Here is a 27,993-nt window from a genome sequence, read left to right as displayed (position 1 = left end):
CAGCCACCACCCCCCACCCCCCCGCCGACGAACAGCTCCTCAAACACGGTCACAAACATCCCCCACCTTTTCTCAAACCCCCCTGAAGAGCCCCTTAACTCATACTTTATCTTCTCTAACCGCAGGAAATCATACAGGTCACTCAACCAAGCTGCTACCCCCGGTGGCGATGCCGACTGCCACTCCAGTAAAATTTGTCACCGTGCAATCAGAGAGGCCAAGGCTTTCCTCCTCTCCATGAGCTCCGGCTTCTCTGAACCCCAAATATCGCCACCAAAGGGTCCGGGTCCACCTCCTCCTCCACTATCCTGGCTAAGACCGCAAACACTCCCGCCCAGAATTTTTCACAACCCCAAAACATGTGCGCATGATTCGCTGGCCCCCACCCACACCTCTCACACTCATCTGCTACCCCCTGAAAGAACCCACTCATTCTCGCCCGAGTCATATGCACCCTGTGCACCACCTTAAACTATCAGGCTCATCCTTGCATAAGAGGAGATCCCATTTACCCATCGCAGTGCCTCACTCCATGCTCCCCAATTGATCTCCATTCCCAACTCCGCTTCCTATCTCTCCTTGATCTTCACCACCCGCTCGCCTCCCTGCTCCCCCAGCCACTTGTATATATCCCCAATTCTTCCCTCCCCTTCCACATCCGGAAGCAGCAGTCGCTCCAGCAGGGTGTATCCCGGCAATCTAGGGAACCCCTTCCAGACCTTTCGTGCAAAGTCCCTAACCTGTAGATACCTGAACTCACTCCCCCTCGGCAGCTCTACCCTCTCCCTTAGCTCCTCCAGACTGGCGAACCCTTCCTCCAAATACAGATCCCTCACCTTGACCAGCCCCACTTCCCTCCACCTCCTGTATACACTATCCATCCCCCCCGGCCCAAACCCATGATTCTCACACAGCGGCGTTAGCACCGACATCCCTTCCACCCTAAAATGCGTCCTCAGCTGATTCCATATCTTCACTGTGGACTGCACCACTGGGCTCCCTGAATCCCTGAATGCAGTCCACAGAGAAGCCATTGGCAACGCTGCCGTCACCATAGCCCTCAAACTAGACCCCTTACAAGATTCCTCCTCCATCCTAACCCACTCTACCCCTTCCCCTTCCCACCACCGCCGCACCTTGTCCACATTCGCCGCCCAATACTAATGAAGTAAATTTGGCAACGCTCACCCTCCTGCTGCCTCTGTAGCAGGATCCTCCCCACCCTCGGCACCTTCCCCGCCCATACAAAGTTAGAGATGATTGTGTCCACTTTCCGAAAAAAGGCCTTTGGTATAAAGATCGGGAGAGCCTGAAAGATAAACAATAACCTCGGCAGAATATTCATTTTCACCACTTAGACCCTCCCCGCCAGCGTTAACTGCAGTGTATCCCATCTCCTAAGATCCTCCCTGGACTCCTCCACCAGCTTCGTTAAGTTCCACTTGTGGAGTCCCGTCCATTCCCTCGCTACCTGAATCCTCAAAATACCTAAACCAATCCCTCGCTACCGTAAATGGCTTCCCCCTAAATTAGCCCGCTGTGCCAGCTCATTCACCGGGAATACCTTGTTTTTCCCTACATTCAGCTTGTATCCCGAGAACCCTCCAAACCTCCCCAGCAGGCCCATAATCCTTCCCATCCTCTCCAATGGATCCGAAACATACAGCAAGAGGTCATCGGCATAGAGCGACACCCGATGCTCCTTCTGTCCCCTCATTATCCCCTGCCACTCTGCCGACCCCCTGAGAGCCATTGCCAATGGCTCTCTGGCCAGCGCAAACAGCAGCGCGACAGCGGGCACCCCTGCCTCGTACCCCTGTGTAAGTCAAAGTTTTGTGAGCTCATATCATTCGTCCTCACCCTCGCTCTTGGCGCCACCTACAGCAACCGCACCCATGCCACAAATCTCAGCCCAAACCTTCCCAAAACTTCGAACAAGTACCGCCACTCCACCCGATCAAATGCTTTCTCCGCGTCCATGGACACCACCACTTCCGGTACCAGAGCTCTCGATGGATTCATCACCACATTCAACCGCCGTCTTATATTACTCGTGAGCTGCCTGCCCTTCACGAAGCTGGTTTGATCTTCTGCAACCATCCCCGGGACACAAATCCTTGCGCATATATACACAGACATGCACATGGGCTTACTTTAACACACACACACAAATGCGCAAATTCACATATGCACTCATAAATCATACTTGGGCGAACACACTCGCACATACATTTGTATACTCTTGCCAAGTATCTACACACCCAATCACACTCACATAGCATACATGCACAATTATGAACACACACATACAGACACACCATTCACATATTTACATGCACGAAAACACATTCTCGCATTCACATGCACTCAAACATAGCACATATTCTCAGTACACTCTCACTTGTGCACATATATTCACTTTCTCACACACACACACTGACACACACATCTGTCTCACATATATAAAACTATCTTAACATCTGGGAAGATTATTTCTGAACGTTGACAAGGTTGATCTGGAAGCCAAAGGAAGTATCTCCAATTGTGATTGTGCCATTAGAAGATGTTTTCCATTACATCCTCGATGGTGAAGAGACAGAAAGCGATTTGTTCCCAGGACTTTGAAGCACCACACTCATAAAGACAAGCAAAGGTTTCTATCTCATCGAGGTAGATGAGGTCAGAGTAACCACTAGGCCCAGTCTGGATGATCCAAGGTCCATACCAATGTTTAGGCTTCAGGGGCATCAAATTGATGTAAACACCCAGGTTAGTCCGATTGCGCCGATGAAAGAAACAGCAGGGTTCACCAGTTGGGTGCGTGTACACTAGCCAGGACATCTCGATTAATGGCTCATGCCTATTGGACGGTTTGCCGATTGACTTTGGGGGCTGGAAGCTCACCACACTCCCCTGACACCCACCCTTAGTCTCTGACAGCCCCTTGGCTAAACGGACAATTTCAATATTGCTGGGGTCCTGGCTCAAGGCCTCCATCCTGCGACAACCATTTGTCCGGGCATTGCAGTACAGCACGTGGTAGCTGTCAGTGATGGTGATCTCCGCTAGCTCACACTCCAGCGCCTGGTACTCAGTTATTGGCTCTGACACTTTCCAGCTGTCTCCGCCATCATCACTGTAAAAGTAAAGTGAGTGGGGCTGCGTGAAGAACCAAGGTGGGATCAGCCAGCACTCCCGCCTGATGATGTACGCATAGGCAGGGACTATGAGTCTTTCTTCCTGTGTTTGTACACCATGACCAGGCCCCACCCCAAACGTGCCCCACTTGCAGCTTTGGTTGTCGAGGACGCTGTGCGTCAGGTCCTTCAGTCCACTCCAGCTGGCCCCAGCATCTCGGCTCAGCACATGGCACAACCTGGCTGAAGCCTTCCCCCACCAGATCTGCTGAGCCTCGGAGACTCCCTCCTTGACGCAGATGAAGAACAGGAAAATCACTCCACGTCTCCGCTCGTACACCGGGCATGGGTTCATTGTTCGATAGCCTGGCAGCATAGCCGTCTCCAACGGTACCTCGTCCTCCCACTAGGAACAAGAAACACATCTACATCACCACACAAGCTACACTCCACAAATCGTGCACCAGAATGAGGTGAAGAGGCTGGGTAGGGGGGGGCGGGGGGGGAGGGGTAGGGGGGGGCGGGGGGAGGGGTTGGGGGTGGGGGGAGTGGAAGAGGGTAAAAAGAAAATAGGAGGATGAAAGAGGATTGGGGGAGGGGATGAAAGGGAATGAGGGAGGGGGGTAAAGGGGAATTAGGGAGGGGTAAAGGGGAATTAGAGAAGGGTAAAGGGGAAGGGGAGGGGGTAAAGTTGAATGGGGAGGGGGTAAAGTTGAATGGGGAGGGGTAAAGGGGAATGAGGGAGGGGCTGAAGGGGAATGAGGGAGGGGCTGATGGGGAATGAGGGAGGGGGTGGAGGGGATTGGGGAGGGGATAAAGGGGATGGGGAGGGGATAAAGGGGTTGGGGAGGGGATAAAGGGGTTGGGGAGGGGATAAAGGGGTTGGGGAGGGGGCGACGGGATGGGGAAGAGATGGCAGGGGAAGGGGTGACGGAGGGGAAGGGGTGACAAGGGAAGAGGTGACGGGACGGGGCGACAGGGAAGGGGCGACGGGAAGGGGGCGACGGGAAGGAGGCGACAGGGGAAGGGGCGACAGGGGAAGGGGCGACAGGGGAAGGGGCGACAGGGGAAGGGGCGGCGGGAAGGGGCGACAGGGGATAGGGGCGACAGGGGGAAGGGGCGACAGGGGAAGGGGCGACAGGGGAAGGGGCGACAGGGGAAGGGGGCGACAGGGGAAGGGGCGACGGGAAGGGGGGCGGGTGGGGAAGGGGCGGATGGGGAAGGGGCGGACTGGGGAAGGGGCAGATGGGGAGGCATGGGGGAAGGGGCGGATGGGGAAGGGGCGACAGGGGAAGGGGGTGAAAAGGGGAAGGGGCGACAGGGGAGACAGGGGAAGGAGCGACGGGGGAAGGGGCGACAGGGGAGACGGGAAGGGACGGCAGGGGAAGGGGCGACAGGGGAAGGGGCGATGGGGGGAAGGGTGACAGGGGACGGGGCGACAGGGCGACAGGGGAAGGGGCGACAGGGGAAGGGGCGACGGGAAGGTGACAGGGGAAGGGGCGACAGGGGAAGGTGACAGGGGAAGGTGACAGGGGAAGGGGCGACCGGGGAAGGGGCGACAGGCGAAGGGGCGATGGGCGAAGGGGCGATGGGGGAAGGGGCGATGGGGGGGGGGGGGGATGGGGAAGAGGTGACCGATGAGCGCGGTTGGGGAAGGGACGGATGGAGTAAGGGCGAACGGGGGAGCGGATTAAGGGCAAATGGGGGAGGGAAGAAATCCAGTTTCCCATCTCTCGCTCTCCAATTTCCAATTTCTCTCGCTCTCTCTCCAATTTCCTATCTCTCCAGTTTCCCATCTCTCTCTCATTTCTCTCTCTCTTGTTTCTCACCTTTCTCGTTTCCCTCTCTCTATCTCCAGCTTCCCATCGCTCTCGTCTCTCTCTAGTTTCCCATCTCTCTCTCTCTCTCTCGTTTCCCACATCTCTCTCTCTCTCCAGTTTCTCATCTCTCTCGTTTCCCTCTCTCCTGTTTCCCATCTCTCTGTCGAGTTTCCCATCTCTCTCGCCCTCCAGTTTCCCATTTCTCTTTCCTCTGTTCCGATCCCAGCTGTCATTATAACTGGTCAGGACATCCCAGATTGGAACTTACACTGTTTTAAAAAATTTAGAGTACCCAATTTTTTTTGCCAATTAAGGGGCAATTTAGCATGGCCAGTCCACCTAACCTGCACATCTTTGGGATGTGGGAGGCAGCACGGTGGCACAGTGGTTAGCATTGCAGCCTCACGGCGCCGAGGTCCCAGGTTCGATCCCGGCTCTGGGTCACTGTCCGTGTGGAGTTTGCATTCTCTCCGTGTCTGCGTGGATTTCGCCCCCACAACCCAAACAATGTCGAGGGTAGGTGGATTGGCCACGCTAAATTGCCCCTTAATTGGAAAAAATGAATTGGGTACTCTAAATTTATGTTTTTAAAAAATCTTTGTGATGTGGGGGTGAGACCCACAGAAACACGGAGAGAATGTGCAAACTCCACACGGACAGTGACCCAGAGCCGCAGTGCTAACCACTGTGCCACATGAACATGAGTCACAGGACCACTAATTAGTTTTAACAAAAAAAAGAATATTTAAACATGAAAAAAATTGGAATATTATGCAATATTACTTTACTCTCCCTTGAACTTAACAACTGCACACAGATTTTAAGATTAACATGGATTACAAGATACACCTGAAACTACAATGGTGACATTAAACACAAAGTCCCCTTTAGCAGGGATGGTTTAGCTCAGTGGGCTAGACAGCTGGTTTGTATGCAGAACAAGGTCAGCAGCGCGGGTTCAATTCCCGTACCTGAATTCTCCCTCAGTGTACCCGAACAAGCGCCGGAATTTGGCGATTAGGGGCTTTTCACAGTAACTTCATTGCAGTGTTAATGTAAGCCTACTTTAAGAAAAAAATTTTTAAGCACACAGGATAACTGTGATCAAATATGTGCACGCCGCTCTGAGTGCAAGTCAATGCCTATTTATTTCTCCCCAGAATCCTCACAGATCATTGTCACGGGTGTTTCCAATTTTGACTCCCAAAAACACGCTTTAAAATCTTCTCTCATAATAATGCCTTCCCTTAGCAGTTTGCATTCAAAAATCCAGTCCAAGTTTTACAAATGATATTTAAACAAAGCTTCTGCTCCACATTTAACAGCAAATCCAGTCCAGGATTTTCACCACCCCCTTCGCGATTTCTTTGGGTGTGATTCTCTGGCCGCGTTGCACTCAAGCGAGAGCACAACGTGGCTGCAGCACCCCTGGAAAGCCCTCCAGCGAGCCTCCTGACAGCCTTCGTGCCTTGTGGGATTCACCCACGTCCCGCGAGACAAATGAGTCGGAACTCCGGGAAACTCCCTGAAAAACCCGTCACAAATTAACTTGGAAATGTTTGGGGAGAATCGCGCCCTTTGTCTTGACTGCTGTACAAACTATTCACAACTGCTTTAACTCTCAATTACCAGGCTGTTTTAAAATGGCATCAAACTTTTGATTTACTCTGAAGTCTGCTTTCCTACTCTAAATCCGCTTACTGCAATTGTCTCTTTAACTCAGAACCCGTTGTTTATTATTCATTGATTTCTCCTGAACAATACCTTGGTATGTGTTCTCTTAACTCCAGTAGTCTTAGGGCATTCTTTCTTCCCAATTCCCTGGTTATCTGGTCTGTAACTTGTTCCTTCGGATGCCTGCACCTCTGCAACTCCCTTCTACTGTCCAGCTTTTCCGGGCAAAGTTGAGAGATGTTTACTCCCCAGTATTCTATCTCCGATTGCGATCAAATTCAGCTAAACTCAGAACTCACTGGAGGGGGTGGGAGAAGCATAAAATTCTGGCCATGAGCTAATAGCCATTACAGAGATGATGCTGCAGGAAGACATTGATTGGGTCCTCAATATTGAGTGATATATGACATTCAAGAAGAATAGGAAGCTCAGGAAAGGTAGAGGAGTAGCACTGTTAATCAAGGATAGATTGGTGCCACAGATAGAGATGACCTTGTTTCAGGATGTCAAACCAGTTTGGGTGGAGCTAAGGAGTGGTCGGGGGAACAAGTCACTGGTGGGAGTGGTCGACAGGCCCCTAACAAACCACAATGTAGGACAAAGTATACAAGAAGAAATATTGTGTACTTGTGATAAAGGGAAGGAAATTGTATAATGTGACAGAATTAATGACCTCAGAGTGAAGGCACCACTAGGTAGCAGCGACCACAATGTGATTGAATTTTACATCCAGTTTTAAAGAGAGAAGTGTAGACATGAAAGTTGAGCTAGCTGAAGGGAACTGGGATACTAGGTTAGCGAGATAAATCAATAGAGATGCAGCGGCAGACACTTAAAGGGATATTTCAGAATAAGTATATTCCTACCATAAACAAAAATTCTAAAGGGGAGCATCGACAGTTAACTAGAGAAGTTAAGGAAAGCATCAAACCTAATACAGCTATGCAAAGGTGAGTGAAGTCAGATGATTAATTATAGATAATAAGGAAATAAGTGTGAAATGAACAAATATTTTGTTTCTGCCTTCACCAGACAGGATACAATAAACATTCCAGTAAAGCTGTAAATCAGGAGGTGGAAGGGAGAGGGGAACTTGGTCAAATTACAATCACTAGGGAAGCAGTATTGAGGAAACCAATGGAACTGCGGCCTGACAAATGTCCGGGTCCAGATTGACTTCACGTTAGGGTCTTTAAAGTGGTAGTAGATGAATTGGTGTTAAATTTCCAAAGTTCCCTAGATTCTGGCAAGCTTCCATCAGACTGGAAAGCAGCAAATATAACCCCTTTATTCAAGGGAGGGAGGCAGAAAACACGAAACTATCGGCCAGTCAGCTTGACGTCTGTCATGGGGAAGGTGTTAGAATCGATCATTAAGGAGCTGGGCACTTAAAAAAACTCAAAGCAATCAGGAAGATTCAGCATGGTTTTGTGAAAGCGAAATCATGTTTAATTTGCTAGAGTTCTTTGAAGGAGTAACAAGCACTGTGGATAAAGGGGAGCTTGTAGACGTACCATACGTGGATTTCTAGAAGGTATTTAACAAGGTGCCATATCAAAGGTTATTGCAGAAACTAAAAGCTCATGGTGTAGTGGGTAACATATTATCATAGATAGAAGCTAGGCTGGTTGGCAGAAAACAGAGTATGCATAAATGGATCTTTATCTGACTGGCAGGATGTGCTGAGTGGAGTCCACATGGGTCTGTGCTGGGGTCTCAACATTTTACAATTTACATCAATGACTTAGATGAGGGGAGTGAAGGGATGGTAGCTAAACGTGCAGACAACAAAAAATAGATAGGTAAGTGTGTTGTGAAGGAAACAAGAGTTTACAGATGGATATAGATAGATTCAGAGACTGGGCAATAATCTGTATAATGTGGGAAAATGTTAAGTTCTTCACTTTGGCAGGAAGTATATAAATGCAGAGTATTCCTTAAATGGAGACTGATTTAGAATTCCAATGTGCAGAGTGATCCATGTTTTCTAGTAGGTGGGTAGCAGAAACCTAGTCTGTAGGTACAGCATGCAATCAAGGCTGATGGAATGCTATCTTTTTTACGAGAGGAATTAAACATAAAAGGATGTTATGCTTCAGTTATAGAGGTGGGACCACATTTTGAATATTGTGTGCAGTTTTGGGCTCCTTATTTAAGGATCGAAATGCGTCAGAGACAGCTCAGAGGAAGTTTACTAGTGTTGGTAAAACAAAGGTAGTTTTAAGGGATTTACATTTTTATTGGCAAACATTAGAAATAAGGTATAGTTTAAGTGGGTTTAATTTAATGTTTCTGTGCCTGAAACGGTAAACATATTGTTAGATTCATGCTGGACAAAGGTGTTTGTATCTGTGGGGGTTGGCTAAGTTCCAACTGAGTTTCTATTGTGCTTAGAGAGGGCCATGGTGGGAAAAAGAAACAAAAGGCACAAGCAGGCGGCTGTTGCTAAGCAACTGGAGGTCTTAAAAATTGTAGTTTAGGTAATTTGGGTGCATTTGGACACATGGGCCGCGATTCTCCGCTCCGGCGACAGAGTGCGGCCGCCGGTGGGAAAACGGGCACGTTTTACCTCACTGCCAGCGGCCGTTCCGAGACGGCATTCTCCGGCCGACAAGGGGGGTAGTAGGAGCGTGGCGGGAAATCCAGGGGCGCGGCCTCGGAGATCCGGCGCCACGTAAACGACGCGGTGCTGCGGTGTCTGCACATGCGCAGTTGGGCCGGCGGCAACTAGCGCATATGCACTGGACGTCATTCCTGCGCCTGCCCCGAAGCCAAATGGCGCAGGGATCCAGGAGCCCGCGCGGAAGAAAAGAGGTCCACAGCCAGAGAGGCCGGCACGCCGATCGGTGGGCCCCGATCGCGGGGCCGGGCACTACGGAGGGCCTCTCCAGGGTTGGACCCCTCCTCCCCGAGGTCCCGCCAGCCCAGAGCATGTTAGAACGGCGCCGATGGGACTCGGATCTTTTTGGACAGCCGCTCGGCCCATCCGGGCCGGAGGATTGCGGCGTCGCCGGAGAATTGCTACGGCCTTTTGCGGCGATTCTCTGTGCGGCCCGGCGCCATTCGCGCACGGCCGTTTTCACAGGGGTGGGAGAATCGCGTCCCGGCGTCGGGGCGCGATTCGTGTGCCGATTCTCCCACCCGACGGGGGGTCGGAGAATCCCGCCCATGATATCAGTGAATCTCTCTCAACCCTGCCAGAAGAAAGACTGGACAGAATGGGAGCCGCAAAGAAGCAGGTTTCCTAAAGTATAAGTTACAGTCCAGATAACCAGGGAATTGGGACAGAAAGATGTCTAAGAAATCTGGAGTTAAGTGAACAAAGACCAAGGTATTGTTCAGAATAATTCAAGGAAGAGTAAACAAGATGTTCCAAGTTAAGGATACAATTGCAGTAACTAAATTTAAAATGGGACAGCAGACTTTAGTGTCATGAATGAACAAACTCATGTTCCCTTCCAGTCGGGGAACACTTCAGCAGTCAAGGGCATTCAGCCTCTGATCTCCGGGTAAGCGTTCTCCAAGGCGGCCTTCAGGACCCGCGACAACGCAGAATCGCCGAGCAGAAACTTATAGCCAAGTTCCGCACACATGAGTGCGGCCTCAACCGGGACCTGGGATTCATGTCGCATTACATTCATCCCCCACCATCTGGCCTGTGAAATCCTACCAACTGTCCTGGCTTGGTACAATTCACACCTCTTTAACCTGGGGTTACCCCATCTCTGGATCTGTAAAGATTTAATCACCTGCTAATGCTCGCATTCCAAGCATTGTTTGGCATCTTTGAATTTGTCTATATATGTGTTTCTGGAACAGATTTCTTCATTCACCTGAGGAAGGAGCAGCGCTCCGAAAGCTAGTGACATCGAAACAAACCTGTTGGACTTTAACCTGGTGTTGTAAGACTTCGTACTATGAATGTAGGAATTTCAGATATATTATATTATATGTAGTTGGTGCAGTCCCAACAACACTCAAGAAGCTCAACACCACGGAGGACAAAGCAACCCACTTTTTTTTTAATAAACGTTTTATTGAGGTATTTCTTTGGCAGTTTAACAGCAACAAACTCAACAATATAAATAACAAGAGAAGTATATACATAATGCAAATTCCACCACCCTCTCCCACAGGTCTTGCTATTACTTACCCCCCCCTAACCTCCCCCCCCCCCCCCCCCCCCCCACTTTTCTTCTGGCGATTAGTTCTCTGCGAGGAAGTTGACGAATGGCTGCCACCTCCGGGCGAACCCCAGCAGAGACCCTCTCATGGCAAACTTAATTTTCTCCAGGCAGAGGAAGCCGGCCATGTCTGAAAGCCAGGTCTCCGACTTCGGGGGCTTGGAGTCCCTCCATGCCAGCAATATACGCCTCCGGGCTACCAGGGAAGCAAAGGCCAGAACGTCTGCCTCTTTCTCCTCCTGGATTCCTGGGTCCTGCAATACCCCAAAAATCGCCACCTCCGGACTCATTGCCACCCTCATATTTAATACCGTGGACATGGTGTTGGCAAACCCCTGCCAAAATCCCCTCAGTTTTGGACATGCCCAGAACATGTGGACATGGTTCGCTGCCCCACCCCCGCACACTTCGCACACCTATCCTCCACCCCAAAAAACCTGCTAATCCGGGCCACTGTCATGTGAGCCCGGTGAACAACCTTAAATTGGATCAGGCTGAGCCTGGCACACGTTGCGGTAGCATTGACCCTTCCTAACGCATCCGCCCAAAGGCCCTCCTCTAACTCCCTCCCCCCCCCCCAGCTCCTCCTCCCACTTTCACTTTAGCTCCTCGGTTTGCGTCTCCTCCGAACCCATAAGCTCTTTATACATGTCCGAGACGCTCCCCTCCCCTATCCATCCTCTAGAGACCACCCTGTCCTGAATCCCCCTTAAAGGCAGGAGTGGGTAGGCTGGTACCTGCTTCCGCAAAAAATCCCGTACCTGTAAATATCGGAGTTCATTTCCTCTAGCCAATGCAAACTTCTCCTCCAGAGCCCTCATACTCGGGAAGCTACCTTCTAAGAACAAGTCTCCCATCCTCTCAATCCCTGCTCTCCGCCAAATTCGGAACACCCCGTCCATCCTCCCCGGGGCAAACCTATGATTGCCGCAGATTGGGGACCACACCGATGCCCCCTCTGCTCCCACATACCTCCTCCACTGCCCCCAGACTCTCAGGGCCGCCACCACCACTGGACTGGTGGAGTACCGTGCCGACGGGAACGGCAGGGGCGCCGTCACCAATGCCCCCAAACCTGTGCCCTTACACAAAGCCGCCTCCATGTGCACCCACGCCGGCTCCCCACCCCACCAGCCACCTCCTCACCATGGCTATGTTAGCCACCCAGTAGTAATGACTGAAATTCGGCAGCGCCAGCCCACCATCTCCCCGGTTCCGCTCAATCATTGTCCTCTTCACCCGCGGGGGCTTACCACCCCACACAAAGCCCACAATAATCTTATTAATCCGCTTAAAATAGGACCGCGGGATGAAGATGGGGAGGCACTGGAAAACGAAAAGGAACCTCGGGAAGACCGTCATTTTTACCGACTGCACCTTACCCGCCAGAGACAACGGGAGCGCATCCCATCTCCGGAAATCTTCCTTCATCTGGTCCATCAACCGGGCCAGGTTCAATTTGTGTAGCCTGTCCCAATCCCTCGCCACCTGAATACCCAAGTACCTAAAACTGTCCCCTACCACTCTTAACAGAGGTTCCCCTAGTCGCCTCTCCTGACCTCTCGCCTGAACCACAAACAACTCGCTCTTCCCCATATTAAACTTGTACCCTGAAAACCGGCCAAATTCCCCTAGGATTCCCATAATTTCCCCCATCCCCTCCATTGGGTCTGAGACATACAACAGCAAGTCATCCGCATACGAGACGCTGTGCTCCACCCCTCCCCGGACCAACACCTTCCAGCACCTTGAGGCACTCAGAGCAATTGCCAGCGGCTCTATCGCCAGCGCAAACAGCAGTGGGGAGAGGGGACATCCCTGTCTCGTCCCCCGGTGTAGTCTGAAATATTCCGAAGTCGTCCTATTTGTCCGTACACCAGCTACCGGAGCCTGGTACAGCAACCTAACCCAGTCAACAAAGCCCCTCCCAAACCCGAACCGCTCCAGCACCTCCATTAGTAATCCCACTCGATCCGGTCAAAGGCTTTTTCAGCATCCATCAAAACCACCACTTCAACTTCTCTACCTTCCGGGGGCATCATGATCACATTGAGCAACCTTCTTACATTGGCCCCCAGCTGCCTGCCCTTGACAAACCCTGTCTGGTCCTCCCCTATACACAGTCCTCAATCTTAGAGGCCAGAAGTTTGGCATCCACGTTCAACAAGGATATCGGCCTATAAGAACCGCACAGCTCCGGGTCCTTGTCCCTTTTCAAAATGAGCGAGATCATGGCCTGTGACATCGTCTGGGGTAAAACCCCTCTTTCCTTGGCCTCGTTAAAGACCTTCAACAGTACCGGACCCAATAGTCCGGAGAACTTTTTATAGAACTCGACTGGGTACCCGACCGGCCCCGCGGCCTTCCCCAACTGCATGGCCTTCAAGCCCTCTACTATCTCCTCCAGCCCGACAGGGGCCCCCAGCCCTTCTACCAGCTCCCCATCCACCTTTGGGAAAGTCAGCCCATCCAAGAAGTGCCTCATCCCCAGGCCTCCCAGGGGGTTCCGATCTGTACAACCCACTATAAAAGTCCTGAAAGGTCTTGCTCACCCCCGCCGAGTCTCCAACTAAGTTCCCAGCCCCGTCAACAACTTTCCCTATTTCCCTAGCTGCCTCCCTCTTTCTGAGCTGCTGTGCAAGCATCCTACTGTCCTTCTCCCCGTGCTCGTAGATCGCCCCCTTCACCTCCCTGAGCTGCTCCACTGCCCTTCCTGTAGTTAACAAACCAAATTCCGCCTGCAGCCTCCGGCGTTCCCTTAACAGCCCTGCCTCTGGAGCCTCCGCAAACCTCCTATCCACTCGTAGAATCTCTCTCACCAGTCGGTCTGTTTCTGCCCTATCCGTCCTGTCCCTGTGAGCCCGGATCGAGATCAGCTCTCCTCTCACCACTGCCTTCTGCGCTTCGCAGACCGCCGCTGCTGAGACCTCCCCCGTGTCGTTCACCTGCAGGTAGTTCAGCATGCACTTCCTCAGCTTCTCGCACACCGCTTCGTCCGCCAACAGCCCCACATCCAACCTCCATTGCGGGCGCTGCTTACTATCCATATTGACCTGCAGGTCCACCCAGTGCGGAGCATGGTCCGAGATCGTAATCGCCGAATAACCCGTGTCCACCACCCCCGCCAACAGGGCCCTGCCCACAACAAAGAAATCTATCCGGGAATATACCTTGTGAACCTGGGAGAAGAAAGAAAATTCCTTGGCCTTCGGCTGCCTAAATCTCCACGGATCCCCCCCCCCCCCCCCCCCCCCCCCCATCTGCTCCATGAACTCTTTCAGCTCCTTTGCCATTGCTGGCAGCTTGCCCGTTCTCGGACATGACCGGTCCAGGCCTGGATCAATAACCGTGTTGAAATCCCCACCCATAATCAGCCTGTGTGAATCCAGGTCCGGAATCTTCCTCAGCACCCTCTTTATAAAATCCCCATCGTCCCAATTTGGCGCATATACGTTGACCAGCACTAGCTTCATCCCCTGCAGTCTGCCACTAACCATGATATATCGACCTCTCACATCTGAGACTATCCTCCCTACCTCAAACGGCACCCGCTTGTTGATCAAAATCGCAGCCCCCCTTGTCTTTGAATCTAGCCCCGAGTGGAAAACCTGACTAACCCAACCTTTCCTGATCCACTACTTTAAGATGTGTCTACGGCAGCATCACCACGTCCGCCTTCAGTCTCCTCAGGTGCCCAAACACACGTGCCCTCTTCACCGGCCCATTTAGCCCCCGGACATTCCAGGTGACCAGCCTAGTTGGGGGGGGCAAAGTGCCCCCGCCCCCCCCTGGTCAGCCATCTCCTTTTGGGCCCGCCTCTAGCCCATGCGCTGCACCTCCTCCGGCCCGCCCCGGGGCGGCCCCCACCCCTGACCCCCTCAGTGTCCTTCCACCTAAGTCCCTCCCTCGTCAGCAGAACCCATCCACCCCTCCCTCCCCTAGCAACACTACTCTAAATCCCAACCCAGCTAATAAACTAAGCATATACGCACCCCCCACTGTGCTTCCGTGAGCTAGCTCTCCCCTAAACAGAGCTCCAAAAAAAGACTGATACAAAGCAATACGAGAAGGCATAGCCAATTTTAACAACAGAAAGAAAAAACCCAACCGAAACCCCACCAACATTCCAAGGGGGAGAGAAGAAAAACAAACAAAAAAAAACCCCAGAGAAAAACAGAAAAGGAAAACGGGCCCAGTTAGGCCAACATATTGTCACTGAGTCCAAAAGTTCTCAAGCTCCTACCAGTCCTTTTCTTTTTGCAAAGTCCAACGCCTCATCGGGCGACTCAAAATAATGATGTTGGTCTTCATGTGTAACCCACAGGCACGCCGGGTACAGCCGACCAAACTTCACCTGCTTCTTAAAGAAAATCACCTTGACTTGACTGAAGCCTGCCTTCTTCCTCGCCACCTCCACGCCCAGGTCCTGGTACACCCGCAGGATGCTGTTATCCCACTTGCAACTCCGCGTGCGCTTCGCCCACCGCAGAATACATTCCTTGTCCAGGAACCTGTGGAATCTCACCACCATTGCCCTCGGAGGGTCCCCCGCCCGCAGCTTCCTGGCAAGCGCCCGGTACGCCCTGTCCACCTCCAGCGGTCGGGGGCTTTTTGAACATACCTGCCACGTATGCTCCAGCATCTGCTCCCTCAGCTCCCTCCGGAAGGCCGACAATTCTTAGGTTATGCCAGCAGGACCTGTTCTCAAGGTCCTCCATCTTCTCCAAAAGCCCTTTCTGCTGTTCCCGAAGCATCCCCACCTCCAGCTCCACTGCTGTTTGGTGCTGCTCTTGTTCCAGCAGTGCCTTCTCCACCATCTGAATCGCCCGGTCCTGGGCGTCCAGTCTGCTCTCTAGGCGATCAATTGATTCTTTGATCAGACTTCCGGTTGCGGCTATGCGGAGCTAAGCCGCACGAATCGGCAGCTCCCGCGAAGACGGACTTTCGGGCTCGATAGAAGAGCCCTAACGGGATTTTTTACACAGCCAACCCGTGGGGAAGAGAGGAGAGAGGTCCCCCACTAACCTGTATGGACCGGACACGCAGCGAAACGGCCAAAAAAAAAACGGCACTGGAGCAGCGGAAGAAGGGTAAAATAAACAAAATGGCGGCGGCCGGGGACAAAGAAGAGATGCAAGAATTCATTAATCGCTGCTTCGAGGAGCTGCGCAAGGAGATGGTGGCGCCAAAGCTGGCATTAATTGAAGGACTTGGTGCAACCCAGAAAGCCCACGAGGTGAAGATCCAGGAGATCCAGGACAAAGTGAGTGAGAATGAGGACGAGTTCTTGGGCCTGGCGGTGAAAGTGGAGCGGCACGAGGCGCTACACAAGACGTGGGCGGGAAGACTCGAAGACCTGGAGAACAGGTCGAGGAGAAACAATTTGAGGATCCTGGGTCTCCCAGAAGGAGTGGAGGGGGCCGACGCCGCGGCATATGCGGGCACGATGATCGGGGCGATGATGGGCGCGGAGGCCCCCCCGGGGTTGCTGGAGCTGGAAGGGGTGCACCGGGTGCTGGCGAGGAAGCCCAAAGCAAACGAGCCGCCAAGGGCGATGGTGGTGAGATGTCAATGGTTCACAGATAGAGAGAGGGTCCTGAAATGGGCCAAGAAGGAGCAGAGCAGCAAGTGGAACAATGCTGAGATTAGAATATACCCGGACTGGAGCATGGAGGTCGCTAAGCGGTGAGCGGGTTTCAACCGGGCCAAAGCGGTGCTGCATCGGAAAGGAGTGAAATTTGGAATGTTGCAGCCAGCGCGACTGTGGGTCACATATAACGGCCAACACCACTACTTCGAAACGCCTGAAGAGGCGTGGACCTTTATACCAGCTGAAAAATTGGACTCTAATTGAGGGTTTGCGAGGGTGGGGGGTATTTGAGGGTTGAAGTATGATGGCAGTTGTATATAGGGGGGTAAGCACGCGCAGGGAAGGTTATATAGGCTGGGGACGAGAGACAAGGCCGCAACAGAAGCTGCGTCAGGGGGGGCGGGGCAGGCTCTGGAAAGCTCGGGGTTTTTCTCCCGCGCGCGGGAAGAAAGGTGGGAGGGGGAGCGTAGGAACATCTACTGATGGGGAGATTCCCACACGGGGGGGTCAAAGGGATGGCGGGGGAAGCCGGGGTCAGCAGCCGTCAGCTGACTTACGGGAGTGATATGGGGGGAGCAAAAAAGCTAGACAGGGGTCGAGCAGGGGGAGGGAAGGGGGGGGAAGGGGGGAAAACAGGGTTGCTGCTGCACTGGCCGAAAGGAAATGGGACACAGAAGAGGTGGCCGGGACGGAGGTGAGGGAGACGCGGACACGGGACTGGCCCAGAAAAGGAGATGGCTAGTCGGGGGGGGGGGGAGAGAGCCCCTCCAATCCGGCTGATAACGTGGAACGTGAGGGGCCTGAACAGACCGGTGAAGAGGGCTCGAGTGTTCGCGCACTTGAAGGGACTGAAGGTAGACGTGGCTATGCTCCAAGAGACACCCCTGAAGGTGGGGGACCAGGTTAGGTTAAGAAGGGGATGGGTAGGACAGGTATTCCACTCGGGACTGGACGGGAAGAATAGGGGGGTGGCAATTCTGGTGGGAAAACATGTGTCATTTGAGGCCAAGACTATCGTAGCGGACAATGGAGGGAGATACGTGATGGTGAGTGGTAGGTTGCAAGGGACGTGGGTGGTGTTGGTAAATGTATACGCCCCGAACTGGGATGATGCTGGATTTATGAAGGGCATGTTGGGGCGCATTGCGGACCTGGAGGTAGGAGGACTGATAATGGGAGGGGACTTCAACACAGTGCTGGACCCAGCACTAGACCGCTCCAGATCAAGGACGGCAAAGAGGCCGGCGGCGGCCAAGGTGCTCAGGGGGTTTATGGACCAGATGGGGGGAGTGGACCCATGGAGGTTCGCAAGACCGCGGGCCAGGGAATTTTCTTTCTTCTCCCACGTGCACAAGGCATACTCCCGGATAGACTTCTTTGTGCTGGGCAGGGCGCTCATCCCGAGGGTGGAGGGGACGTAGTATTCGGCCATAGCCGTTTCGGACCATGCCCCGCACTGGGTGGAAGTGGGGCTGGGAGAGGAGAGGGACCAACGCCCGTTGCGGCGGATGGATGTGGGATTATTGGCAGATGAGGTGGTGTGTGGTAAGGGTAGACTACCTCGCGGAGCGTTAGAGGAAGGTTGGTCAGCAGCAGCAGCGACCCTGGGGGGGGGGGGGGGGGGGGAGACGAGAGATTGTTTGAGGGGACGGACGAGCGGGGGATAACATGGAGGGTGGGGGAAACTGGCACGAACGGGCAAGAGCCAGTGTATAAAGCTCTGTAAATATATCATCTTACCATGTATATATCTTGCTCAGGCCGATTTTGTGTTATTTTGTTACGGGGGGAGGCGGGGGGTTCATTGTTTGTAAGGGGAAAAAATTGTTTTGTTTTGTTAAAAAACTTTAATAAATATATATTTTTTTTAAAAAATTGATTCTTTGATCGAGTCCAGGCATTCCCACTTCTGTCTGGTGAAGCCATCCTGAATGGCCTGCATCACTGGGTCCGTTGAACACTGCGCTGCCACTCCAGGGGTCTGACCCTCGGCCATACTGTCTCCCGTTACAGCTTCAACACAGCTCGCTACTGGCTTCTTGTTTCTGCCTTTTCGCACACTTCTGATCCTTTTTTCCATAAACCAACGCGAGGAAACAGTGCCAGCTGCCTCAACCTACAAATTGTCTGTTTAAAACCGGAAAAAATCCGGGGGAAAGGTCCAAAAGTCCAACCAGAGCGGGAGCCACCAAATGTGCGACTTACTCCTCCATAGCTGCCACCGGAAGTCACAAAGCAACCCACTTAATTGGTACCCAATCCACCACCTTCAACTTCTACTCCCTCCACCATCGACGAACAGTGGCAGCCGTGTGCACCATCTACAAGATGCACTGCAGCAACTCACCAAGGCTCCTTCAACAGCACCTTCCAAACCTGCAGCCTCTACCAGATAGCATGGAAAATTTCCTTCCCTAAAGAACATCAGTAAACTTTACAAACAAGGAACAGGAGTAGGCCACTCGGCCCCAAGCCTGCTCTGCCATTTAGTAAGATCAAGTCTGATCAAATCTGCATCTCCCGATAACTTAAAAACCTTTGACCGCCTTTTGAGGAATAGAGTTCCAAAGACTCGGACACTCAAGAGAAAATAATATTGCCTCATCTTCATTTTAAATGGTTGATCCCTTATTTTTGAACAGTGACCCCTAGTTCTAGAGTCTCCCACAGGAGGATACATCTGGGGAGGCAGTGGTATTGTCACTGGGCTAATATTCAAAGACCCATGGAACCCAGGTTCGAATCCCACCATGGCAGATGGTGAAATTTGAATTGAATAAAAATTTGGAATTACAAGTCTGATGGTGACCACAAAACCATTGTCGATTGTCACAAAAACCCGCCTGGTTTTATTAATGTCCATTAAGGTAGGAAACCTGCCATCTTTATCTGGTCTGACCTATATGTGACTCCAGATCCATAGTAATGTGGATTCTTAAATGCGCCCTCAAGGGATGGGCAATAAATGCTGACCACATTAAGAAATTCCAATGAAATATGTTTTTAATCCTCTCCACATCCACCCTGTCAATACCCCTCAGGATCTTATGTATTTCAATCATGTCGCCTCTTACTCTTTTAAACTCCAGTGGATACAAGCCGAGCCTGTCTAACCTTCCCTCACAACCCATTTGAGGTGTTAGTCCAGTAAACCTTCTCTGAACTGCTTCTAATGCATTTACATCCTTCCTTAAATAAGGAGATGAATATTGTATATAATACTCCTGATATGGTTTAATCAATGCCCTGTAGAACTGAAGCATAACCTCCCTACTTTTGTATCCAATTCCCCTCGCAATGAACAATAACATTCTATTAGCTTTCCTAATCACTCGCTGTACCTTTTGCGATTCACGCGCTAAGACGCCCAGATCCCTCTGCAACTCAGAGCTCTGCAATCTCTCACCATTTAGATAATATGCTCCTCTTTTATTCTTCTTGCCAAAATGGACACCAGTTGTTTATTTGCAACATGACAGCTTCATGGTTAGTTTTACTGAGATAGGTTTTCTGTTTTCAGATTTTGAAAGCCAAATTTAATTCTCATTCTTCCCACGTTGGGATGTGCATTCCAGATAACTCGACCTTTAAATTATCCATCCACCTATTCCACCCTGCCCTTTCTTTCTTGTTTCAGAAAATACTTGTGCCATTTTACATTTTACAGGATACACTCAAGAAGTCTCGATTGCGGACGATACATACCTTCACTGATCCCTTGATATGCTTCCCTCTCCTCATTACCAGAATCTTAGCATCCACATCTCGGGCAGAGGTTCGTTTCTCTGCAAAGGCGAGGAAGGTTTTGTGTTTTTTAAGGTAGAGAAGTGAGGGGATGCGATACACAACTCCATTCCTTTCACTCTCAAACAAGATGTCTTTTCTTGGGAGAAAGTCAACTGACATAGTTCCGCACTGCAACAAAGAAAATGAGAAAGGAAAAATATTTCCTGTGCCTCCACATGACGTCAATAAATAAATGAAATAATACCAGGGGTTGCTGTGGGTGACCAATTTTCTCCTGAGGAAGAAAGTGCGTCCATTATTAAATAACATCAGAGCCAAGAGCAGAACCCTCATAAGAACTAGGAGCAGAACCCCTGTCTGCTCTGCCATTCAATACAATCATAGCTGATCTTTAGCGTCAACTCCACTTTCCTGCCTGCCACTCATAAGACCATGAGATATAGGAGAAAAATGAGGCCATTCATAGATCACAGAATTTGCAGTGCAGAAGGAGGCCATACGGCCAATCGAGTCTGCACAGGCCCATGGAAAGATCACCCTATCTAAGCCCACACCTCCACCCTAACCCCGTAACCCCACCTAACCTTATTGGAAACAGGGCAATTTATCATGGCCAATCCACCTAACCTGCACATCTTTGGACTGTGGGAGGAAACCGGAGCACCCGGAGGAAACCCACGCAGACACAGGGAGAACATGCAGACTCTGCACAGACAATGACCCAAGCCGGGAATCGAACCTGGGACCCTGGAACTGTGAAGCAACTGTGCGAACCAATGTGCTACCGTGCCGCCCATTCGGTCCATTGACTCTGCTCCTCCATTCGGTCATGGCTGATATGTTCCTAATCCCCCTTCTCCTGCCTTCTCCCCATAACCCCCGATTCCCTTATTAATCAAGAACACCAGATTTGTGCTTGAGGTGATGTTCCCCACAGGGCTACAGACCAAGAGCTGGAATTAGACAGAATAGTTCTTTCTTAGAACATAAGAACTAGGAGCAGGAGTTGACAATTTAGCCTTTCGAGCCTGCTCCACTGTTAAAATACAATCATGGCTCATCTCATCGTGGCCTCAACTCCAGCTTCCTGCCCGTTCTCCGTAACGCTTCATCTTATATACCTCAATTTGATCTCCCCTCTGTGGGGAGGCAGTAGTTCAGTGGTATTGTCACTGCACTAGTAAACCAGAGACCCAGGGTGGGATTCTCCGGCCGCGCCTCCCTGGCGATCAGAAATTCCCGCCCGAGGTCAATGGACCTTTATATGGTCCACGTCCCAACCGTGGTTATTTTGCATCAGGCGGGGCGGAAGAATCCAGCCCCCAGGGTCATGTTCTGGACCAAGGTTTGAATCCCACCATGACAGATGATAAAATTTGAATTCAATAAAAAAAAATCTGGGACTAAAAGTCTTAAGGATACAGATACAGCAGGCAGTAAATAAGGCTATTGGTACATCAGCCTTCAGAACGAGAGGATTTAAGTATAGGAATAGAGATGTTTTACTGGAATTGTATAGGGCATTGGTGAGGCCACACCTGGAGTATTGTGGGCAGTTTTGGTGTCCTTAGCTGGGGAAGGATGTTCTTGCTGTGGAGGGAGAGCAGCGAAGGTTTACCAGGCTGATTCCTGGGATGGCGAGACTCATACGTGGAGAGACTAAGATGGATGGGTGACGGCGAGAGGGGCTGGGAGGAAGCAGTCAGTACAGGGATCCCCTGTGGTCGTTCCCCTTAGTAACAAGTATACCGCTTTGGATACTGTTGCGGAGGGGGGGCTTATCAGGGGTAAGCCATGGGGTACAGGTCTCTGGCACAGAGTCTGTCCCTGTTGCTCAGAAGGGAAGGGGGGGAGAGGAGTAGAGCATTAGTCATTGGAGATTCCATAGTTAGGGGGATAGATAGGAAATTCTGTGGGAACGAGAGAGACTCGCGGTTGGTGTGTTGCCTCCCAGGTGCGTGAAGTCTCGGATCGTGTTTTCGGGATCCTTAATCATAGAATTTACAGTGCAGGAGGCCATTCGGTCCATCGAGTCTGCACCGGCTCTTGGAAAGAGCACCCCACCCAAGGTCAACATCTCCACCCCATCCCCATAACCCAGTAACCCCACCCAACACTAAGGGCAATTTTGGACACTAAGAGTAATTTATCATGGCCAATCCACCTAGCCTGCACATCTTTGGACTGTGGGAGGAAACCGGAGCACCCGGAGGAAACCACGCACACATGGGGAGGATGTGCAAAGGGGGAGGGGGAGCAGCCCCAAGTCGTGGTCCACATAGGTACCAACGACATAGGTAGGAAAAGGGATAGGGATGTAAGGCAGGAATTCAGGGAGCTAGGGTGGAAACTTAGATCTAGGACAAACAGAGTTATTATCTCTGGGTTGTTACCCGTGCCACGTGATAGCAAGACGAGGAATAGGGAGAGAGAGGAGTTGAACACGTGGCTACAGGGATGGTGCAGGAGAGGGTTTCAGATTTCTGGATAATTGGGGCTCATTCTGGGGTCGGTGGGACCTCTACAAACGGGATGGTCTACACCTGGACCAGAGGGGTACCAATATCCTGGGGGGAAAAATTTGCTAATGCTCTTCGGGAGGGTTTAAACTAGTTCAGCAGGGGCTTGGGAACCTGAATTGTAGCTCCAGTATACAGGAGGTTGAGGGTAGTGAGGTCATGAGTAAGGTTTCAAAGTTGCAGGAGTGTACCGGCAGGCAGGAAGGTGGTTTAAAGTGTGTCTTCTTCAATGTCAGGAGCATCCGGAATAAGGTGGGTGAACTTGCGGCATGGGTTGGTACCTGGGACTTCGATGTTGTGGCCATTTCGGAGGATAGCAAATGTTGTCCCCTTGTTGAAGAAGGGGAGTAGAGACAACCCCGGTAACTATAGACCAGTGAGCCTTACTTCTGTTGTGGGCAAAATCTTGGAAAGGTTTATAAGAGATAGGATGTATAATCATCTGGAAAGGAATAATTTAGAGCAGGGACAGGAATCGTTGTTGCAGGTTCCGGGGTTTAGATATTTCAGTAAGCGCAGGGAAGGTGGTAAAAGAGGGGTGGCATTGTTAGTCAAGGACAGTATTACGGTGGCAGAAAGGACGTTTGATGAGGACTCGTCTACTGAGGTAGTATGGGCTGAGGTTAGAAACAGGAAAGGAAAGGTCACCCTGTTAGGGGTTTTCTATAGGCCTCCGAAAAGTTCCAGAGATGTAGAGGAAAGGATTGCAAAGATGATTCTGGATAGGAGCGAAAGCAACAGGGTAGTTGTTATGGGGGACTTTAACTTTCCAAATATTGACTGGAAATGCTCTAGTTTGAGTACTTTAGATGGGTCCGTTTTTGTCCAATGTGTGCAGGAGGGTTTCCTGACACAGTATGTAGATAGGCCAATGAGAGGCAAGGCCATATTGGATTTGGTACTGGGTAATGAACCAGGACAGGTGTTAGATTTGGAGGTAGGTGAGCACTTTGGTGATAGTGACCACAATTCGATTATGTTTACTTTAGTGATGGAAAGGGATAGGTATATACCGCAGGGCAAGAGTTATATCTGGGGGAAAGGCAATTATGATGCGATGAGGCAAGACTTAGGATGCATCGGATGGAGAGGAAAACTGCAGGGGATGGGCACAATGGAAATGTGGAGCTTGTTCAAGGAACAGCTACTGCGTGTCCTTGATAAGTATGTACCTGTCAGGCAGGGGGGAAAGTGGTCGAGCAAGGGAACCGTGATTTACTAAAGCAGTCGAAACACTCGTCAAGAGGAAGAAGGAGGCTTATGTAAAGATGAGACATGAAGGTTCAGTTAGGGAGCTCAAGAGTTACAAGTTAGCTAGGAAGGACCTAGAGAGCTAAGAAGAGCCAGGAGGGGACCTGAGAAGTCTTTGGCAGGTAGGATCAAGGTTAACCCTAAAGCTTTCTATAGATATGTCAGGAATAAACAAATGACTAGGGTAAGAGTAGGGTTAGTCAAGGACAGTAGTGGGAAGTTGTGCTTGGAGTCCGAGGAGATAGGAGGGGTGCTAAATGAATATTTTTTGTCAGTATTCACACAGGAAAAAGACAATGTTGTCGAGGAGAATACTGAGATTCAGGCTACTAGACTAGAAGGGTTTGAGGTTCATAAGGAGGAGGTGTTAGCAATTCTGGAAAGTGTGAAAATAGATAAGTCCCCTGGGCCAGATGGGATTTATCCTAGGATTCTCTGGGAAGCTAGGGAGGAGATTGCTGAGCCTTTGGCTTTGATCTTTAAGTCATCTTTGTCTACAGGAATAGTGCCAGAAGACTGGAGGATAGCAAATGTTGTCCCCTTGTTGAAGGGGAGTAGAGACAACCCCGGTAACTATAGACCAGTGAGCCTTACTTCTGTTGTGGGCAAAATCTTGGAAAGGTTTATAAGAGATAGGATGTATAATCATCTGGAAAGGAATAATTTGATTAGAGATAGTCAACACGGTTTTGTGAAGGGTAGGTCGTGCCTCACGAACCTTATTGAGTTCTTTGAGAAGGTGACCAAACAGGTGGATGAGGGTAAAGCAGTTGATGTGGTGTATATGGATATCAGTAAAGCGTTTGAGAAGGTTCCCCACGGTTGGCTACTGCAGAAAATACGGAGGCATGGGATTCAGGGTGAATTAGCAGTTTGGATCAGAAATTGGCTAGCTGGAAGAAGTCAAAGGGTGGTGGTTGATGGGAAATGTTCAGACTGGAGTCCAGTTACTAGTGGTGTACCACAAGGATCTGTTTTGGGGCCACTGCTGTTTGTCATTTTTATCAATGACCTGGACGAGGGCGTAGAAGGATGGGTGAGTAAATTTGCAGATGACACTAAAGTCGGTGGAGTTGTGGACAGTGCAGAAGGATGTTACAAGTTACAGAGGGACATAGATAAGCTGCAGCGCTGGGCTGAGAGGTGGCAAATGGAGTTTAATGCAGAAAAGTGTGAGGTGATTCATTTTGGAAGGAATAACAGGGAAGACAGAGTACTGGGCTAATGGTAAGATTCTTGGCAGTGTGGATGAGCAGAGAGATCTCGGTGTCCATGTACATAGATCCCTGAAAGTTGCCACCCAGGTTGAGAGAGTTGTTAAGAAGGCGTACGGTGTGTTAGCTTTTATTGGTAGAGGGATTGAGTTTCGGAGCCATGAGGTCATGTTGCAGCTGTACAAAACTCTGGTGCGGCCACATTTGGAGTATTGCATGCAATTCTGGTGGAAGCATTGGAAAGGGTGCAGAGATTTACCAGAATGTTGCCTGGTATGGAGGGAAGATCTTATGAGGAAAGGCTGAGGGACTTGAGGCCGTTTTCGTTAGAGAGAAGAAGGTTAAGAGGTGACTTAATTGAGGCATACAAGATGATCAGAGGATTGGATAGGGTGGACAGTGAGAGCCTTCTTCCTCGGACGGTGATGTCTAGCACGAGGGGACATAGCTTTAAATTGAGGGGAGATAGATATAAGACAGATGTCAGAGGTAGGTTCTTTACTCAGTGAGTAGTAAGGGCATGGAATGCCCTGCCTGCAACAGTAGTAGACTCGCCAACACTAAGGGTATTCAAATGGTCATTGGATAGACATATGGATGATAAGGGAATAGTGTAGATCGGCGCAACATCGAGGGCCGAAGGGCCTGTACTGCGCTGTAATGTTCTATAAGTCAGTTAGGCTTATGTTCATTGGAGTTTAGAAGAGTGAGAGGCGATCTTATAGAAAATTACAAAATTCTAACAGGATTAGACAGGGTAGATTCAGAAAGAATATTCCCGATGGTGAGGGAGTCCAGAACTAGGGGTCATAGTTTGAGGATATTAAGGCAGGCAAAGGGTATTGAACCTGATGATCAGCCATGATCATACTGAATGGGCGGAGCAGGCTCGAAGGGCCGAATGGCCTCCTCCTGCTTCTATTTTCTGTGACTGTGAAACCATTGTCAAATGTCATAAAAGCCCATGTGGTTCACCAACGTCATCTAGACAAATATATGAATAGGGTGGGAATGGAAGGATACGGACTCCATAAGTGCATACGGTTTTAGTTCAGGCAGGTTCCATGGCCGGCGCAGGCTTGGAGGGCCGAAGGGCCTGTTCCTCTGCAGTATTGTTCTTTGTCCTTTCGGGAAGGAAATCTGTCATCCTTTCCCGATCTGGCCTATATGTGACTCCCAGGTCCCTGGCACTGAGGTGGCAGTACTAATCACTGTGCCGCCTCTTTGATTTAAGTTGAATGTTTTGTGCTGGGAGTTTCTACAGTCCAGCTACCTCGATTGGTAAATAATGGGACTCTTAATCTCATGGTCATGGTTTCGAACCTCACATAGGCTCAGGATGTTCTTTGTAAGAAAATGTGAATAGGTTTTGTAGTCATCTGGGATGGCCACTTCCAGAATACAAAATGGATGCTTGCAAAGATTGCAGGGAACTATAGACAATGCTAAGAAAACAAGCAGGCACAGAGCCTGTACGTGTCTTGGGACCGCAACTCCCAGACGAGACTGAAACTGTAGGTCTATTAGCATATTGATGGCCCATCTCCGGGAACAAAGGGGAGATACTCAAGTAACCGATCTGGCTCCAGACCTCGCGGCGCCAGTTATCCAAACCGAAAGCACAAACAAAGCCAGGCCAACGGCCACCTTGGACATGCCCAGCCATCGGGGCACTCACCCCTTCATTGGTCAAGATCAATATGAATGATCAAGATACGGTCCAATTAATTGGGGCCATGTTCAAGACCCGCCCAAAAGTGCGCGAAGCCCCTTCAGGTATAAGAAGAAGGCCCCAGGAGAGAATCGCTCTCTTGGAATCGGCTTTCAAAGCGGAGATCCTTCCACCAGCTACACCAGAAGCAAGTCCAAGGTCAACGCTCGCTACCAGACGGACGACCTTAGCTGTTCTCCCGTACCACTTCGACCCCAGCAGCCTCAGATCCGAACGACGGCCATTGTTCCTCTGAGTGGGCACCCGAAGCGAAGTATAGGCGTTAGCGTTAGAGACAGTTTAGTTTGTAGTATTTTGTGTATGAGTAGATATTAAATAATAAGTGTGTGTAAATAAATAGTATTGACTTTGAGCTAACTAACTGGTGTATTGGCTCTTTGATCGGTATTGGGTTTGAACCTTGTGGCGGTATCGAAAGATAAAGCAAACATAATTAGGATTAAGGAAGGCGACCATATTGAGCGCCATATTCAGAACCAAATAAAGAGAGCAACAGTTTACCAATGATGAAGCTCCCCAGCTAAGCGCACCAGTTCCAAAACTGACTCTCACCCAAACTGGTGAAAGAAAACCTCCCTCAGTCAGAGGCATCTTGTATTCCCCACTGGGATAACTAGTTGAAAAACTGCACTGATCTATTGTATAAACTGCAAGCCTTGCCCCCAGAGCCTTTCCCTTCCCTGTGTGGGGGAGACTGTAGTTCAGGGACAGTCACTGGGCCAGGAACGCCCAGGTTCATGCCCTGGGGACAGGGCTTCAAACCCCAGCACGGCAGCTGGTGCCATTTATAAATCTTTAATAGAAATCTACTCTGAGTAATGCTGATGGCGACACTCTCCCGCATTGATGTGGAAATCGAGCTGTATGATGGCAATCAGCTGGACATTGACCTCCATCAATAATTGAGGCACTAGGCCCGAAGCCTGGGCCCCGGGTCCGCCCTCAGCGCTGCCCCGAGCGGCCACTTAACCCCCCGGGACTCACGCCCCTGTCCCAGCAGTTTATTCTCCGCACTGAGCCACAGCCGCCGGCAGCTCTGTCCCTTCACTTTGATTCCGTTTTTACCTCAGGCCCTGCACCATCCGTCTCTATGGAAACCAGCGCCAACTGCGCGCGGAGCATGCG

The 27,993-nt window shown here is 50.7% G+C and overlaps 2 protein-coding genes across 2 annotated transcripts in view; both read right to left on the bottom strand.

The window, feature by feature from the left end:
• LOC140392155 (rho-related GTP-binding protein RhoG-like) overlaps positions 1 to 20,224 on the bottom strand; it is a 245,591-nt gene extending 225,367 nt beyond the window's left edge. The window contains exon 1 of the mRNA XM_072477514.1: positions 20,111 to 20,224. The gene's annotated coding sequence lies outside the window, so the exon portion shown is untranslated. The remainder of the gene's footprint in view (positions 1 to 20,110) is intronic.
• LOC140392154 (sialidase-3-like) lies at positions 41 to 27,993 on the bottom strand. The gene is made up of 3 exons (XM_072477512.1): positions 27,934 to 27,993; positions 20,111 to 20,320; positions 41 to 3,543 (listed from the first exon to the last, which is right to left on the bottom strand). The coding sequence occupies exons 1-3, from the start codon at positions 27,988 to 27,990 to the stop codon at positions 2,557 to 2,559; spliced, it is 1,254 nt and encodes a 417-aa protein (XP_072333613.1). The 5' UTR covers positions 27,991 to 27,993; the 3' UTR covers positions 41 to 2,556.

This window comes from Scyliorhinus torazame, chromosome 15, assembly GCF_047496885.1.
Source record: "Scyliorhinus torazame isolate Kashiwa2021f chromosome 15, sScyTor2.1, whole genome shotgun sequence".
NCBI classification, from domain to species: domain Eukaryota; kingdom Metazoa; phylum Chordata; class Chondrichthyes; order Carcharhiniformes; family Scyliorhinidae; genus Scyliorhinus; species Scyliorhinus torazame.
Note: the sequence above shows the minus strand (reverse complement) of the source record. Positions and strands in the feature narration are given on the sequence as shown.